The sequence below is a fragment of the Macaca nemestrina genome, chromosome 8, assembly GCF_043159975.1.
Source record: "Macaca nemestrina isolate mMacNem1 chromosome 8, mMacNem.hap1, whole genome shotgun sequence".
NCBI classification, from domain to species: Eukaryota; Metazoa; Chordata; class Mammalia; order Primates; family Cercopithecidae; genus Macaca; species Macaca nemestrina.
Genome location: NC_092132.1, coordinates 115,339,189 through 115,354,137, shown reverse-complemented (window position 1 = coordinate 115,354,137; position 14,949 = coordinate 115,339,189). Strand labels below are relative to the sequence as shown.

Below are 14,949 nucleotides of genomic sequence, written 5' to 3'. Positions count from 1 at the left end.
CCTCCGTAAGTCTGACCTTGGGCAGTGTGGCGTCTTTGCCCAGAGCGGTTCTCACTGCCTTTTGGGAGCTGGGGCTCCTATGTGGACTCTGATTTAAGGGCTACAAGGCCTATCTCTCCCTACCCAATAGAGGTTTCCTGAAAAAAAAACAAAACGAAAAGCAGTCACTATGTTGTTGAAAAAAATATAGAAGTGTAAATCAGACTGTCCACAGTTGACATGGCAATCTGGCTGTGAGAGGCAGCTCTTAGCTTAGTGCCTCATTGGCAAAGGGAAGAACATGGAGTTCAGAGTCTTTTAGTCTTTTCTAGGTCCCCCACTCTAAGATTCTCGGGTTCCGAGAATACTTTTTTTGTGGTATTATCCCCGTCCATTTTCTTGCTTGAATTTGCTTCAAACGACATACGTTAATTTAGATAGCTGGGGTTAGAAGGACTCTTACCTACCACCTGAGGAGACATTTACAGAAAAGAAGAAGAAAAAAAAATATGTAATGTTTTTATAGAGACAGGGTTTCACTATGTTGGCCAGGGTGGTCTCAAACTCCTGGTCTCAAGCAGTCCTCACGCCCCAGCCTCCCAAAGCGCTGAGATTACAGGTGTGAGCCACCACGCCTGGTCCACCGGAGACACTTCTTAAGGCTGTCTCCAGATAGGTCATTTAACTGATAATTCTTAGGTAAATTTACTAAATTCCCTTTATCCAAGATTCACCTTCTTTTATTGCTTTGAGAGGACCCCAGATAATGGAGACATCAGAGGTTTTTCTTGGCAACAATTTAAGAGGTCAGCAGGAGCTATGCACGGAGTCTCAGATTGATAGGGGAATGGTCTGCATTCGAAGCCCCACAGCTGTGATTTCTGACCTTGACCGTGACTCTGGCATGGGACTGCCCTGGGTTTTCGCTACTTCATCCCTGCCAATGGGGACGATAGAAAGTCAAAGATGGTGTGCCAGGGTAGAGCACATTGTCAGACCTGGTGCCCGTGAGTCTCCTGCTGCCGTAATAGTGCATTCACTTCATGTTTTATACTGTACAGACACCTTTCTTTTGCTACTCATAACAGCCCTATCAGGTGGGCTGAACAGATATATGTATTTTTTATTTCTATATTGTGTGAGTTTGTATCCTATGTATTATAAAAAAAGTTGAACTGGCATAAAACAGGACAGAGTCAGTGAGATCTCAGGGCACACGCAAAAACTATAACAGCTCACACTTGCTGAGAGCCTTCTACATACAGGGACAATTCCAAGTGCTCTTAAATGTATTTATTTATTTTTTTATTTTGGGGGGATGGAGTCTCACTCTTTCATCCAGGCTGGAGTGCAGTGGTGAGATCTTGGCTCACTGCAACCTCCACCTCCTAGGTTCAAGCAATTCTTCTGCCTCAGCTTCCCCAGTAGGTGGGACTACAAGTGCGAGCCACCAAGCCCAACTTTATATGTTTAGCAGAAATGGGGTTTTGCCGTGCTGTCCAGGCTGCTCTCAAACTCCTGACTTGAGGTGATACTCCCACCTCAGCCTCCCAAAGTGCTGGGATTACAGACGTGAGCCACTGTGCCTGGCCTTCTTAAATGTATTAACTCATTTTTACAGCTTTCTTATGAGGTAGGTGCTATTATCCCTGTTTCACAGAAGGAAAAGCTGAGGCTTGGTGGTTAAGGAACTTGTTCACAGTGGAGCTTATGCTTTTTTTTTCTTTTTTCTTTTTTTTTAGACATAGGGTCTTGCTGTGTTATGCAGTGGCATGAACATGGCTTACTGCAGCCTCCATCTTCTGGGCTCCAGCAGTCCTCCCAACTCAGCCTTCCATGGAGCTGGGACTACAAGTGTGAGCCACCACACCCAGCTAATTTTGAAAATTTTTGTAGAGATCGGTCTTGATATGTTATCCAGGCTGGTCTCAAACTCCTGGCCTCAAGTGATCTTCCCACCTTGGCCTTCCAAAGTGCTGGGATTATAGGCATGAACCACTGTGCCCAACCTAAGCACATACTTTGACCACTGTACTAGAGTATTTCTTTATAATAGATAAGGCTTGAGGGTAATGTTAATGTCACAGGTTTCCATCAGGAATCCTGAATCATTATCCAGGAATTATCATCACTGTTTCACAGGTGAGGAATGCAAGTTAAAGAATGGTTGAGTACCTTGCTCAGTGTTGCCAGGGAAGTGGCATAAACAGAGCTAGAATCTTGGTCTTCTGTCTGTTGGTGCTGTTTCCACAGCCTTACTTAAAATGAAAATTACGTGTCTTTCAGAATCTGGCAATGGGGGCAGGAGCTGTTGGAGCTTTGCAGCTGACCTACATCTCGAAGGTAATGTTGACCTGGAACTCTGGGAATTCATACTCTGTAAGTGGATCTGGTTTCTAAGCAAGGGGAAGTGTCCAGTCCTTTGGGCATTAGTATTTTGGGACGTTGCATGGTGTTGAAATGCTCCTCTGACCCCACACACTGCCTGTGGAAGCTTAGCTGCTGATGGGTGGCTGTAGAGGTATGTAGTTAGCAAGTTGTTGGAGGGTGGACCTACAGCCTCTTACTCCTTGAACACATCAATCCATAATGCTCCCAGCTCCTGCACAGGAGGTGTTATGTGGTGGAGGAGCTGGGGTAGGGGTGGGACATGACCCATGACCTTTTTTGTAATTGGGACGAAAGAGAACACGAAAACAATCACCAAAAATCCAGCAACTGTGAAGGATTCTCTCAAAGAGTACAGTCAAACAGAAAGTGTTGGGGCTTCACTGGAATTTTACTATTCACCTGGACAGGATTACGGTGGAGGGAAGGCTAAGAAGGCCCTGAGAAGCTACTCAGATTGCCAGGAAGACATTCAGCAGCCAGATAACTGCTGGGGGTTGGGGCAGGTGGCTGCCAGGCCACCCCCAGTCCAGTTTGTACAGAAGGAGCTGGAGCAGGCTGTCTCTTGTGCTGAGAGCTGGGGTGGGGACTGGTTAACGGTGCCCACATGTAACTGTTGAATTCAGCTTCTATTAGTGGCCCCTCCCCGGAGCAGGCACCACTGCTGACCTGTGATGCAGCGGTGATAAAAAGGCCGGGAGATTTAGAGCCTCCCCAGAAAGAGGAACTCTTTGTACAGTGAGGAGAGCCAGGTGGCACCCCGCCAGCACTGAGGTTTCGGAAGTCCTGTGCTCCCCACACACCCTCACTGCAGGCCTCTTGGGAGCCTTTTCTGCCCTGCGCATCCCCTTTCATCCTCAGGGGCTTGGGGCCCGGGGGCCCCTGAGCCAAGGGTCTACTAGCTCCATCTTGTAACAAGCTTTGGGAGCCTTGCACCCTGGCGGGTCAGGAGATGAACCTGAAGGGGACTGGGGGACTCTGGAGGAGAGGACACCCTTGGCTGGAGGGGCAGCCAGCCCCTGCGCCTGTGGTGTGCAGGCAGAGTCAGGCAGACACAGCTCGGTACAAAGGCACAAGATGCAGGGCAGCATCAGGGCGGATTAAAGAGGGAGAGAATGACCTCAGGGAAGGGGGAAGAGCCTTTTCAAGTCCAGCCTTGCTAGCACAGCTGCCCGCAATTTGTGCATGCCTTGTGGTGAGAAATGTGGCTGTCTCCCCAGGCCAGAGCAGCCAGAGGCCCAGGCCTGCCCGCCCTCCCTGGCTTGTCCTTATCTTGCTGAGAGCTCCTGAGGTCATTTCTCCAGGAGGGTCAAAGATGGAGAATTGAGAGCAGAGGAGCAGAGAACCTCGCAGTAATAAAGGAAAACGGAAACCCTCTCCTGTGTGAGAGGGTTTGGGAAGACTTTTTTTTTTTTTTTTGGTTGAGGAAGAATGAATTCAGTCTCCTGCTGAATCATGATTTATAAATGCAGCTCAGATGAGGGTTTTAGAGTTCTCAGCCTTGGAGGCTGCCTCATTTAGAAAGGGTGACCTGCTGTTTAGTCCCTTCCCGAGAAAGGCAGGGCTGGATGGGCATTTTGCAAAACCCACAGCTGCCACTGGGTCGGGTTACACAGAGCCCAGAGCCTTTAACTCCTGCCTGACTCCCTGCCAGAAAGCAGGGGGTTTTCCCAGGGTGACATTTAGCCATGGAGGCGCTGGCCTCTCCAGCTCTGCATTCCAGTCATTACTTGTTAACCCTTAGGTATTCCATCCTGGAGGAAAGCACTTGCCACCGTGTCAGGTGGTCTGGCCAGAGGGCAGCGTGTGGGCTGTCTGTTCAGGGTGTGTGCTTCTCTGCTGTCTGCTGAGGGCTGGTGTTGGGAAGATGAGGAAGGGCATCTGGCCCTGGTCCTTTGGAGAGACAGAGATGAAAGTGATGATTAGATGTCATCCAGAGCATCGATGGCAACAGAAACAGTTCTTAACAAACTAGAAAATAATTAAAGCTGCCCTTTGACCCCTGCCTCTACCTCACCAGCTGCACAGCCAACCCCACTGTCCCACCCCCAGCTGTGTCCCGGTTGTCAGGGCCTTGCTTTCAGCCACCTCTCAGAAAGAACTTGTGGGGGATCATGGATCCTTTTTCAAGGCTGATGAAATTCATGGATGCCTTCTCCAGGTAAATGCATAAGTGTACAGACACACCCTGCTTTTGCCTATAATTTCAGGGAGCCCATTGACCTCCTGAAGCTGGTCCAGAGACCCCTATCCCATGTAGGTGGCTGCTACTCCCCTGCTCCTGATGCCACCTCGTGGGGCAAGGCCATCCCCAGATACCAGGGCAGAGGCTGCAGCAGAGTAGGAGACCTTGTTTTGCTGCCACTGCTTCTGCCAGAGGGGCCCCAGCTCCTCTTCCGGCCATGGGCAGACAGGGTGGGGCTGGCCCTAGCCGTGCCTGGCCGCTGACGAGCTTGCAGCTCCTGTGGTCTGTGTTTGATCTGATAAGCACAAGTTCCTGAGAGTCTGTTGAGCTGTGGAGCAGCCCTGTCTGCGTCACTCTATGGGGGACCTGTGCCCACTCCCTGCTCACATCCCTGACCTCTGCTCGCTGCTGGGGTGTTCACAGGACCCACCAGGCAACCACTGTTGTGCAGAGCCTCTGCTGTGGCCACCTTGACTGTGTGGATGGCTGCACCTTGGTGGCCTCACTGGAGTCAGATGGTCGGGTGACCTCACCCGCCTGCAGCCACACCTCTTCATGAAAGGAGGCGAAGCCACCACGTCTCCATGATAAGTTAGATTTCCTCCTTGCCTTTTTTTTTTTTTTTTTAATTTGAGACAAAGTCTCACTCTCTCGCCCAGGCTGGAGTGCAATGGTGCAGTCTTGCCTCACTGCAACCTCTGCCTCCTGGGTTCAAGCGATTGTCCTGCCTCAGCTTCCCGAGTAGCTGGGATTACAGGTTTGTGCCACCATGCCTGGCTAATTTTTGTATTTTTAGTAGAGATGGGGTTTCACCATGTTGACCAGGCTGGTCTTAAACTCCTGACCTCAGGTGATCTGCCTGCCTCGGCCTCCCAAAGTGCTGGGATTATAGGTGGGAGCCACTGTGCCCGGCCCCACCTTGACCTTTCTTTCCGTGGGACTCAACAACAGGTAGAAATCATTTCATTGTCCTCTTTTGCCACTCTGTGGCAAAGGGGAATAGTGTTTTTACTCTGGCTTCACCTATTGTGAAGCTGATCAGAGACATTGAGGGTCTTACCCTTGCAATGAGCCAATCAGGGCAGAACTAGAACTGATGCTGTTAGTTCAGCAATGTGTTGGTAAGCCATTAGACATGAGGCCAGTGATGGTTGTACACGCATGCACTCACGCGTGCACTCTCACATGCTTCCTAACCAAAACTGGATAAACAGAGGAAAACAAACAAACACGAAGCCAGACTGTCTCTTTGAAGGCTCCAGTTCCCATAATAAACCCATGGGTAGCATTCTCACAGCACAGGCTGGCGAATCAGTTGTAGTCAAAATGAGCATTTGTTATCCAAGCAGTGAAAACTGTCCGCCTGTGGTGCTCTCTCTAGTCAGTGACAAATAGGAGTTTTTCAGAGAAAAGGCAATTCTCCTAATAAGCCAGAAAGGGTCTTGGAGTACCCAGCTTTTCAACGTCCTTCTAAAGCTGGAAGTAGACTGGGCACAGTGGCTCATGCCTGTAATCCCAGCACTCTGGGAGGCCAGGAGTTCAAGACCAGTTTCAGCAACATAGCGAGACCCAGTCTCTACAAAACAAAAATTAAAAAATAAAAATTAGCTGAGCATGGTGGCGAGTGCCTATAGTCCCAGCTACTTGGGAGGCTGAGTTGGGAGGATCGCTGGAGCCCAGGAGTTTGAGGCTGAATAAGCCATGATTGTACCTCTGCACTCCAGCCTGGAGACAGAGTGAGACCCCATCTCTTTAAAAAAAAAAAAAAAAAAGCCAGGCGTGGTGGCTCATGCCTATAATCCCAGCACTTTGGGAGACCGAGGTGGGTGGATCATCTAAGGTCAGGAGTTCCAGACTAGCCTGGCCAACATGGCGAAACCCCATCTCTACTAAAAATACAAATAATTAGCCCGGTATGGCAGTGGGTGCCTGTAGTCCCAGCTACTTGGGAGGCTGAGGCATCGCTTGAAGCTGGAGGGGCAGAGATTGTAGTGAGCCGAGATTGCACCACTGCACTCCAGTGCCTGGGCGACAGAGCAAGACTCTCTCTCAAATAAATAAATAAATAAATAAATAAATAAATAAAGCTGGAAGTAGAAGGGGAGACATGAGATAGGTGGGTTCTGAGGGCTGGGATGGCCAAACACAGTTCTGCTGTGGTCAGGATTATTCTGAGATCAGGGGCAGAACAACTAGGAGTTACAGACCAGAGGACTGCGGGAATATGGATGCCGAGGGCCAAAGCAAGAAAATGAATTACTGACAGATCAATACTCAGGTGTAAGCGAGACAGAAGCCTACGCCATGGTCCAGATTGAATGGGGGGCTGGGGGTCAGAAATCCAGGAAGCAAGATGCCTAGGATCCTGGGCTATTGTGTTAAGGAGCCACCAGCGTCCTCTTACCCTTGAGTTGACACACAGAGGAGTTTGGATCCTCTGTGTCCGAACTTGGGATAAGTGGGTTTACCTTTGCTCAAATTTTCATTTTTTTAGGTCTTTCTTAGGCTCTATGGCTTCCACCTCACATCTTGAAATGCACATCCCTTATTAAATATAATTGGCCATAGTATGTATATAAAATATTTGAAAGGATTTTAATCATTTTACTTTTGGAATGATTTGGCTCTGAGTTGCTCATCCAGTTTGTAACCGGCTCTAATTTCTGGGCAGTCATCTTGCACACACACAAAAGGATTCTTGTGAGCTAAGAAAATCTAAAGTATCCTTTTTTTTTTTTTTTTTTTTTTTTTTTTCAGATAGAGTCTCACTCTGTCATCCAGGCTGGAGTGCAGTGGTGGGATCTCGGCTCACTGCAACCTCCGCCTCCCAGGTTCAAGTGATTCTCCTGCCTCAGCCTCCCAAGTAGCTGGGATATTACAGGCATGTGCCACCACACCCAGCTAATTTTGTATTTTTAGTAGAGACAGGGTTTCACCATGTTGATCAGGCTGGTCTCGAACTCCTTACCTCAAGTGATCCACCCACTGTGACCTCCCAAAGTACTGGGATTAAAGGTGTGAGCCACTGTGCCCGGCCCAGTACCAATTATTTTCAAATGAAAAATTTTTTAATGTTTCATTGAAAAATTAATGACGTTTACTTGTGTAATATCTTGTATGCATTTAAATAATTGTCAGGGAGGTTGATATAATGTTATGTAGGCATTAATTAACACCAGATATAGCATCTTCACTTTGTGTGTAGGAGGCCAGGTTTTCAGGTTTCATACAGTTTTGCAAGCCCAGAGAAACTCATGGGCCCTCAGCGTTTTGCCCGTAGTTCCAGGCGGGACACCGCCTGTGTTGATGTGTGGAGTGAGGCTTTAAAGGAAATGAGGTATCAAAAGCTATAAATAATCCCTCCTGAGTTGAGCAGATTCTTTGTGGAGGAATAGCTGTCTTACCTGCACTATCATATTTAACCCTTATGTTAACCCTATGAAAACATGGCATTATGATCCTTTATTTGATAGAACAGGAAGTGGAGGTCATTCAGCTTCAACACCTGTCATTTGAGACTCTCTGTCTCTCACTGCCTGACCTTCTTTTGATCTTTTATAAAATGCTACCTCAGTTCCCATTTATTTGGGGCAATATTAATTTTGGTTAAGGAATCTGGGCAGGTGTATAGCAAGAACATAGAGCCAAGAGTAAGAACCTAGACAGACTGGTGAGTCAGTCATTGTTAGACCCTAACTGCTGTCAGCCAGGAAGAGACTTTCATTTCAATTCAGGACTTTTTCTTTAGCACCTGGCTTCTGATGACGCTGCCCATTACAGTGGGAGCCAGCTGGTTGTGGTGGTTCATGCCTATAATCCCAGAACTTTGTGAGGCTGAGGCAGGAGGATCACTTGAGGCCAGGAGGTTGAGACCAGCCTTGACAACATAGCGAGACCCCATCTCTAAAAAAAATAGAAAAATTAGCTGGGTGTGGTAGCACACACCTGTAGTCTAGCTTCTCAGGAGGGTGAGGTGGAAGGATCACTTGAGCCTGAGCAGTCGAGGCTGCAGTGAGCTGTGATTGTGCCACTGCACTCCAGCCTGGGTGACAGAGTGAGAGCCTATCTCTAAAGAAAGAAAGAAATAAATAATAAACAAAAGTCTGTTTGTAAAGATGAACAGACCTCAAGATAATGGTTATCTCTGATGCCTGGGGATTCTATCAGGGAGGGGCACACAGGGCTTCTAAGAAATAGGACTGATAATGCCTGTTTCTTAATCTGGGTGATGAGTACAGGGTTTTCATTTAATTATGATTTTTAAAAAATGTAGACATGTTTAATGTACTCTACATGTATGAGAAATTTCACAATAAGAAAGTTTCAACATTGTAAGAAACGTATTCATGTTTCGTTTATTTCTTATTTCATTTAGGTGAGCATAGCTACCCCAAAGCAGAAACCAAAAACTCCATTTTGCTTTGGTAAGTACTGAGCCAGGGGAGGGACTCGTTTAATATTGATATGGCAACTTCCTCTTTTGCTTGGAGACAGTCCTGTGATCACATGTGACTATACCCTGTGCGTATGAGTGACTTAAATCACAGTGACGGTCCTGGGTGTCAAGTGATATTGTTTTCCCTGGTCTTGCTGCAAAGGTTGCTAATAACATAAGGACAGAAGTCCAGGGACTAATAACATTTCTGTTTTCTTTTTTTTTTTTTTGGTTTTAGTTTTTTTTTTTTTTAAATTGACAATAATTGTACGTATTCATGGGGTACATAATGTATAATTAGCATATTTGTATTAGTCTGTTCTGGAACTGCTATAAAGAAATACCTGAGACTGGGTAATTTAAAAAGAGAAGAGGTTTGGCCAGGCCTGGTGGCTCACACCTATTATCCCAGTATGTTGGGAGGCCGAGGCGGGCAGATCACCTGAGATCAGGAGTGAGACCAGCCTGGCCAACATGGTGAAACCCCATCTCTACTAAAAATACAAAAAAATTAGCTGGGCATGGTGACGGGTGCCTGTAATTCCAGCTACTCGGGAGACTAAGGCAGGAGAATCTGTTGAACCTGGGAGGTGGAGGTTGCAGTGAGCTAATTTTGCACCATTGCACTCTAGTCCACCTCAAAAAAAAACAAAAGAAGTTTAATTGGCTCATTGTTCTGCAGGCTCTATAGGGCTAGAGGAGAAGCAAGAAAGAGAGTGGGGAGGTGCTATGCACATTTAAATAACCAAATTTCACAAGAACTCACTATTATGACACGACAGCACAGGGCATGGTGTTAAACCGTGAGAAACCGTCCCCATGACCCATCATGATCCAATCATCTCCCACCTGGCCCCAACTCCAACACTGAGGATTTATGGAACATGAGATTTGGGTGGGGACACAGATTTGGGTGGGGACAGAGATCCAAACCGTATCAATGTCCATCATCATTTCTTTTAATAATTGTCCATATGCATTTCAGTTTTCTTGATGCCACAAGGCAGGTGCAAAATGTCCACTAGAAGTTTCTGCAAACCCTTATTTTAGAGCTGAGAAATGGTGTGCTCAGAAAATATGGAGGACTCAGAGGTGAGGCAGATGGCAGTGCCAGGAAGGGGATAAGATAAAGGAAGGAGAATTCTGTTGAGGGTCTCAGTTACCCAAAGAGTGACATGTTGGGGGATGGTGTAGGAAGCAGAGTCACCGTGCACGGGTGCCTCAAGTCAGGAAGCAGTCAGTGAATTCAATGAATCCATCATCAGATAGTTACTTGGCTCCTACTATGTTCTCAGAACTGTGCTAAGTGCTATGAGCAAATGCTAACAAATAGTTTCTATTGCCTATCTTGGGTGGTCCTGAATGTAAGTTTTACAAAGGCAGGGATATTCCTCTGCCTTGTCACTGTGGTATCCTCAACACTTAAAGATGGTTCCTAGCGCATAGTAGATGCTCAGTAAATATTTGTCAAATGAATGAATGAAGGGATGAATTCTGCATCTACCCCATGAGACTCACCTCCTACAGTTCAAGCTTATGCTAAGAGAATAAAATATTCCCTTGAGCTATTCTCTCTCCCCACTTCAGATTAGTTAAAACTTCTTTGGTACACTCATTCTTCTATTTCTTGCAAATTTTATAGCTAAGCTCAGAAATGACTGTCACGTTTTGTGGTTATCAGATCTAAAAAAATATATATGTAATAATAATGAACCTGGAAGTAAATTGTTGACCTAATGGAATGCTCAGAGGAAAGAACAGGTTGAGAGTGAGGCCAAGGTCACAGATTTGATCTCAGGAAAGCTTTGTTCTATTTCCCAACCACAGACAAGACTCCCAGTCCAGACCAGTTGTGCCAGTGGAGACCAAGCATGGGTCCAAAATTCTGTATATACCATGATGACAGTAAACGTATTAGCACCGCCAGAATGCGGTTCACAGTTGTGTCTTGTTGACGGCAGACCAGCAGCCTCATCACTGCAGAACAGCGCACTGAGGCTGCTGTTAACATGGTCAGGTGTTGTTCCTGTGGCCAATGGGATGTTTTTAAAGGTGAGAAAGAGAGTGAGCAGGTGTGGCCTGGGGCTTCCTAAATTCCCAAGGAAATGACTTAGCATCATGGGAGATTTCTTGTTCTGCTTTGTGGAGTTCACTCATCTTTCTCCCTCAAACACCTTAGCTTTGTGGAGACTTGTTGTGTTGCTTGTATTCTGACCCGGGAACATCTTCCCTTCTTTTCTGTGGCTTTTGTAGTTATCAATGCCCTGTCTCAGAGATATTTCCTTCAAGCCAATGACCAGAAAGATATGAAGGACTGGGTTGAAGCCCTGAACCAAGCTAGCAAGATCACCGTAAGTTTGGTTTCTTCTGTTTTCTGGGGGTAGTAAAAGTGCCTCTTCCCAGGCTGTGGCCTTGTTGGGGTTGGGGAAAACCGAGATGGCAGTGGGGACTTTCCCAGGAGCCTGGTCTGTACCCAGTTCTCTCCCACCTCTTCTCGTTCCTTGGCTTACCAAGCACAAGTTGAACTAAGAGTTTGAGTTTGAATCAAGTTCAAGGGGAAGTTCATGGAGCATCTCCTTTGGGCTTCCTGGGAGGGCTCCCGGTCAGTCATGTTTTGGGTGATTCTGGGATGCTGATTCAGAATGTGGTAGGATTGGAAAATGGATTGCTGACTGTGAAAAGTCAAGTAACGGGAAAAGCATATGGGGAGAGAAGGCAGAACTTTTTCCCAGCTTGGGGGGATACCCTTCTTACTTTCAGAGGCTGCCTGCAGGGTTAGTCCAAGCCATCCACCTCCCTGTCCTGGAAAAGCCTTCTGTTCAAAAGCATCACAGAGCTAGTTCATGGACTGTCCTACAAGTGTGCTCTTTTTCCTTGAGTTGGCTCATGAAGAATTCCTTTCCTTTTCCTTGGAAATACAGAAAAAGAAAGGAAGAGGGTAGGAAGGATGGAGAGGGAAAACTATATGTTTTGGAAAAAACTAGACTTTTAATCAATAAGACAGGCAGACTCCTGGCTTATATAGATCATGGCTTGTATGCTGAAAAGTTTGTTTCTGTATCATACAGTCAGAAATGCTTATGTTTGAGGGGCTTCCAATAGTGACTATTACGTGCTGCAGCAAATTATCCTCCCAGATTTCTCAGGGTTCCTGTGAACAACTGTATAGAAGAAATGTGTACACATATCTAGTATTCGTGTTGCTAGACCTAACCTGAGTATAATTGAGTCCTATAAGCAGTTTTGCTGATTAGCTTCTTATTCTGATCAACCTTGGTAAACCCGTGAAAAGAGAGAGTGATGAAAAGAGAGAGGATGAATGGCTGGGTGCAGTGGCTCAGCCTTGTAATCCCAGCACTTTGGGAGGCTGAGGTGGGTGGATCACCTGAGGCCAGGAGTTTGAGACCAGCCTGGCCAACATGGTGAAACCCCATCTCTACTAAAAATACAAAATTAGCCAGGCATGGTGGCACATGCCTGTAGCCCCAGCTACTCGGGAGGCTGAGGCAGGAGAATCTCTTGAACCTGGGAGGCGGAGGTTGCAATGAGCCGAGATCGTGCCATTGCATTCCAACCTTGGCAACAAGAGTGAAACTCTACCTCAAAAATAAATAAATAAATAAATAAATAAATAAAATAATAACAAATTAGTGAGGCCTGGTGGCTGACACCTGTATTCCCAGCTACTCAGGAGGCTGAGGCAGGAGGATCACTTGAGCCCAGAAGTTTGAGGCTGCAGGGACTTATGATTTTACCACTGTACTTTGGCCTAGGCAACAGAGTGAAACCCCATCTCTTAAAGAAGTCTCAGGTAGTGTAAGCAGCTTTGGAAAGGCTCTGCATGTTGATCTGAAGCAGTGCATGACACCGGAGCATAAGCGGTGACAAACAGTGTTCTTTGGGATTTTGAGAGGAAACACAGCAGCCAAGCTTCTGTTCTTCCTTTTCTGGCCACTGGGAACTCTTAAAAAGTTACTTTCCGGCTGGGCGCGGTGGCTCATGCTTGTAATCCCAGCACTTTGGGAGGCCAGAGTGGGCAGATCATGAGGTCAGGAGTTCATGACCAGCCTGGCTAACATGGTGAAGCCCCATCTCTACTAAAAATATAAAAATTAGCCGGGCATGGTGGCGGGGACCTGTAATCCCAGCTATTTGGGAGGCTGAGGTAGGAGAATCACTTGAACCCAGGAAGTGGAGGTTGTAGTGAGCTGAGATCGCGCCATTGTACTCCAGCCTGGGCGACAGAGTGAGACTCTGTCTCAAAAAAAAAAAAAAAAAAGTTAATTCCCTCCTTCTTTGCTGGGTTTCAGGAATTCATCTGGGTCATTTAGGGGAAATTTCTGCCTATTCCATGGTGATTTTAATCACTAAATATCAACTAAAAATCAACATCCCTAAAAATGTGGTTACATAATAACAGAACTCACAGAAAATGAGAAAGAGTAGCTTAGGTAGGTCGTGACATGTAGCAACAAGGAGTCAGGCAGTCCTAGAGCCAAATCACTTGATTTTAATGAGCTTGAGTTGACCTCATCTATAAAGAGAAAATCATGCCTGCTTGATAAGATTAGTGATAGTGCAGCAAAGAGCTTATCAGTGCATTGCCTGGCACTGAATGGAGGCCCAAAAAAACTGTAACTGTTGGTATCTCTCAGCCAGAAGGAAAATAGAAGGCGGAATTTCTGGCCTGATTTGGAGAGGTAGGGAGGGGGCAGAGGACACCCTTGTCTATGTAAACTGAGTGGGCAGTCCAGGAAGAGAAGGTCTCGTCATCTTTGTGGGGGCCCAGCATAATCAGGGTGCTCTTATTGTTTTGAACAGACACTAAATGACAGGGCTCTCATATAACTCTGAGCTCTTGAAAGGGTCTGGATCCTTAGGTCTTTCTGACTCTGAAAGCTGTAGAAGTGGGAGAGAACCTTAGCTTTTCTCTCAAAGTCCTGGTGACGTCCCGGCAGATAGATGTAGGGTGTTGCATTCTCCTAAAGGTGGGGCATTGTGATGCTGGGGCACTGGTGGGAAGTCAGGATTTAGTAGACATTCAGCCGTATTTTTGTTTTTGTTTTGAAACAGAATCTTGCTCTGTAGCCCAGTCTGGAGTGCAATGGTGTGATCTCAGCTCACTGCAACCTCTGCCTTCTGGGTTCAATCAATTCTCCTGCCTCAGCCTCCTGAGTAGCTGGGGTTACAGGCGCCCGCCACTATGCCCAGCTCATTTTTGTATTTTTAGTAGAGACAGTTTCACCATGTTGGTCAGGCTAGTCTTGAACTCCGCACCTCAGGTGATCCACCCCCCTCGGCCTCCCAAAGTGCTGGGATTATAGGCATGAGCCACCGTGCCTGGCCAACATTCAGCTGTTAATCCTGGCTTTAGGTAAATGACTCAACTGTTCTGGGCCTCTTTTTTTTCTTTCTTTCTAACAAAATGAAAGATTTCCTCAGCATTTGCAGACTCTAGTGTAAATGAGTGAAGTAGGCAAGGAGGAAGAAACATGAGAACAAGAATGAGGATAAGTGACATCTGACCCCTGGCCTCTCCCATTCTGCTGGGGAGAATGGTAGAGACTGTGCAAACACAGAATGCATTTTCTATCTAAAAGGGAACTGCTGCAGAGCTGAAAATCTGGATTTGTCTGTGAAATATCCCAAAACTTAGATGCAGATTTTAAAAAAACACTGCATGTGACTAACAAAACATTATTTGGGCAAAGTTGGTGGGTGGGCCACCAGTTTGCAACCTCTGGCCTGTGATTTCCAGCTAACCATAAAAATTCTATGATGGGCCGGACGCGGTGGCTCACACCTGTAATCCCAGCACTTTGGGAGGCCGAGGCCGGCGGATCACGAGGTCAGGAGATCCTGGAGACCATCCTAGCTAATACGGTGAAACCCCGTCTCTACTAAAAAATAGAAAAAATTCGCCGGGCGTGGTGGCAGGCGCCTGTAGTCCCAGCTACTTGGG

The 14,949-nt window shown here is 46.7% G+C and overlaps 1 protein-coding gene across 5 annotated transcripts in view; it reads left to right on the top strand.

Moving 5' to 3' along the window:
* The window catches only part of LOC105476559 (pleckstrin homology domain containing A2), an 89,310-nt gene that overhangs the window by 49,750 nt on the left and 24,611 nt on the right, over nucleotides 1–14,949 (top strand). For 4 of the 5 annotated variants that reach the window (XM_011732596.3, XM_011732599.3, XM_011732594.3 and 1 more), the window contains exons 3-5: nucleotides 2,266–2,358; nucleotides 8,928–8,976; nucleotides 11,241–11,338. In XM_011732596.3, coding sequence (XP_011730898.1) covers nucleotides 2,266–2,358; nucleotides 8,928–8,976; nucleotides 11,241–11,338 — 240 coding nt within the window. The remainder of the gene's footprint in view (nucleotides 1–2,265; nucleotides 2,359–8,927; nucleotides 8,977–11,240; nucleotides 11,339–14,949) is intronic. The other variant, XM_011732597.2, reaches the window with a different exon arrangement.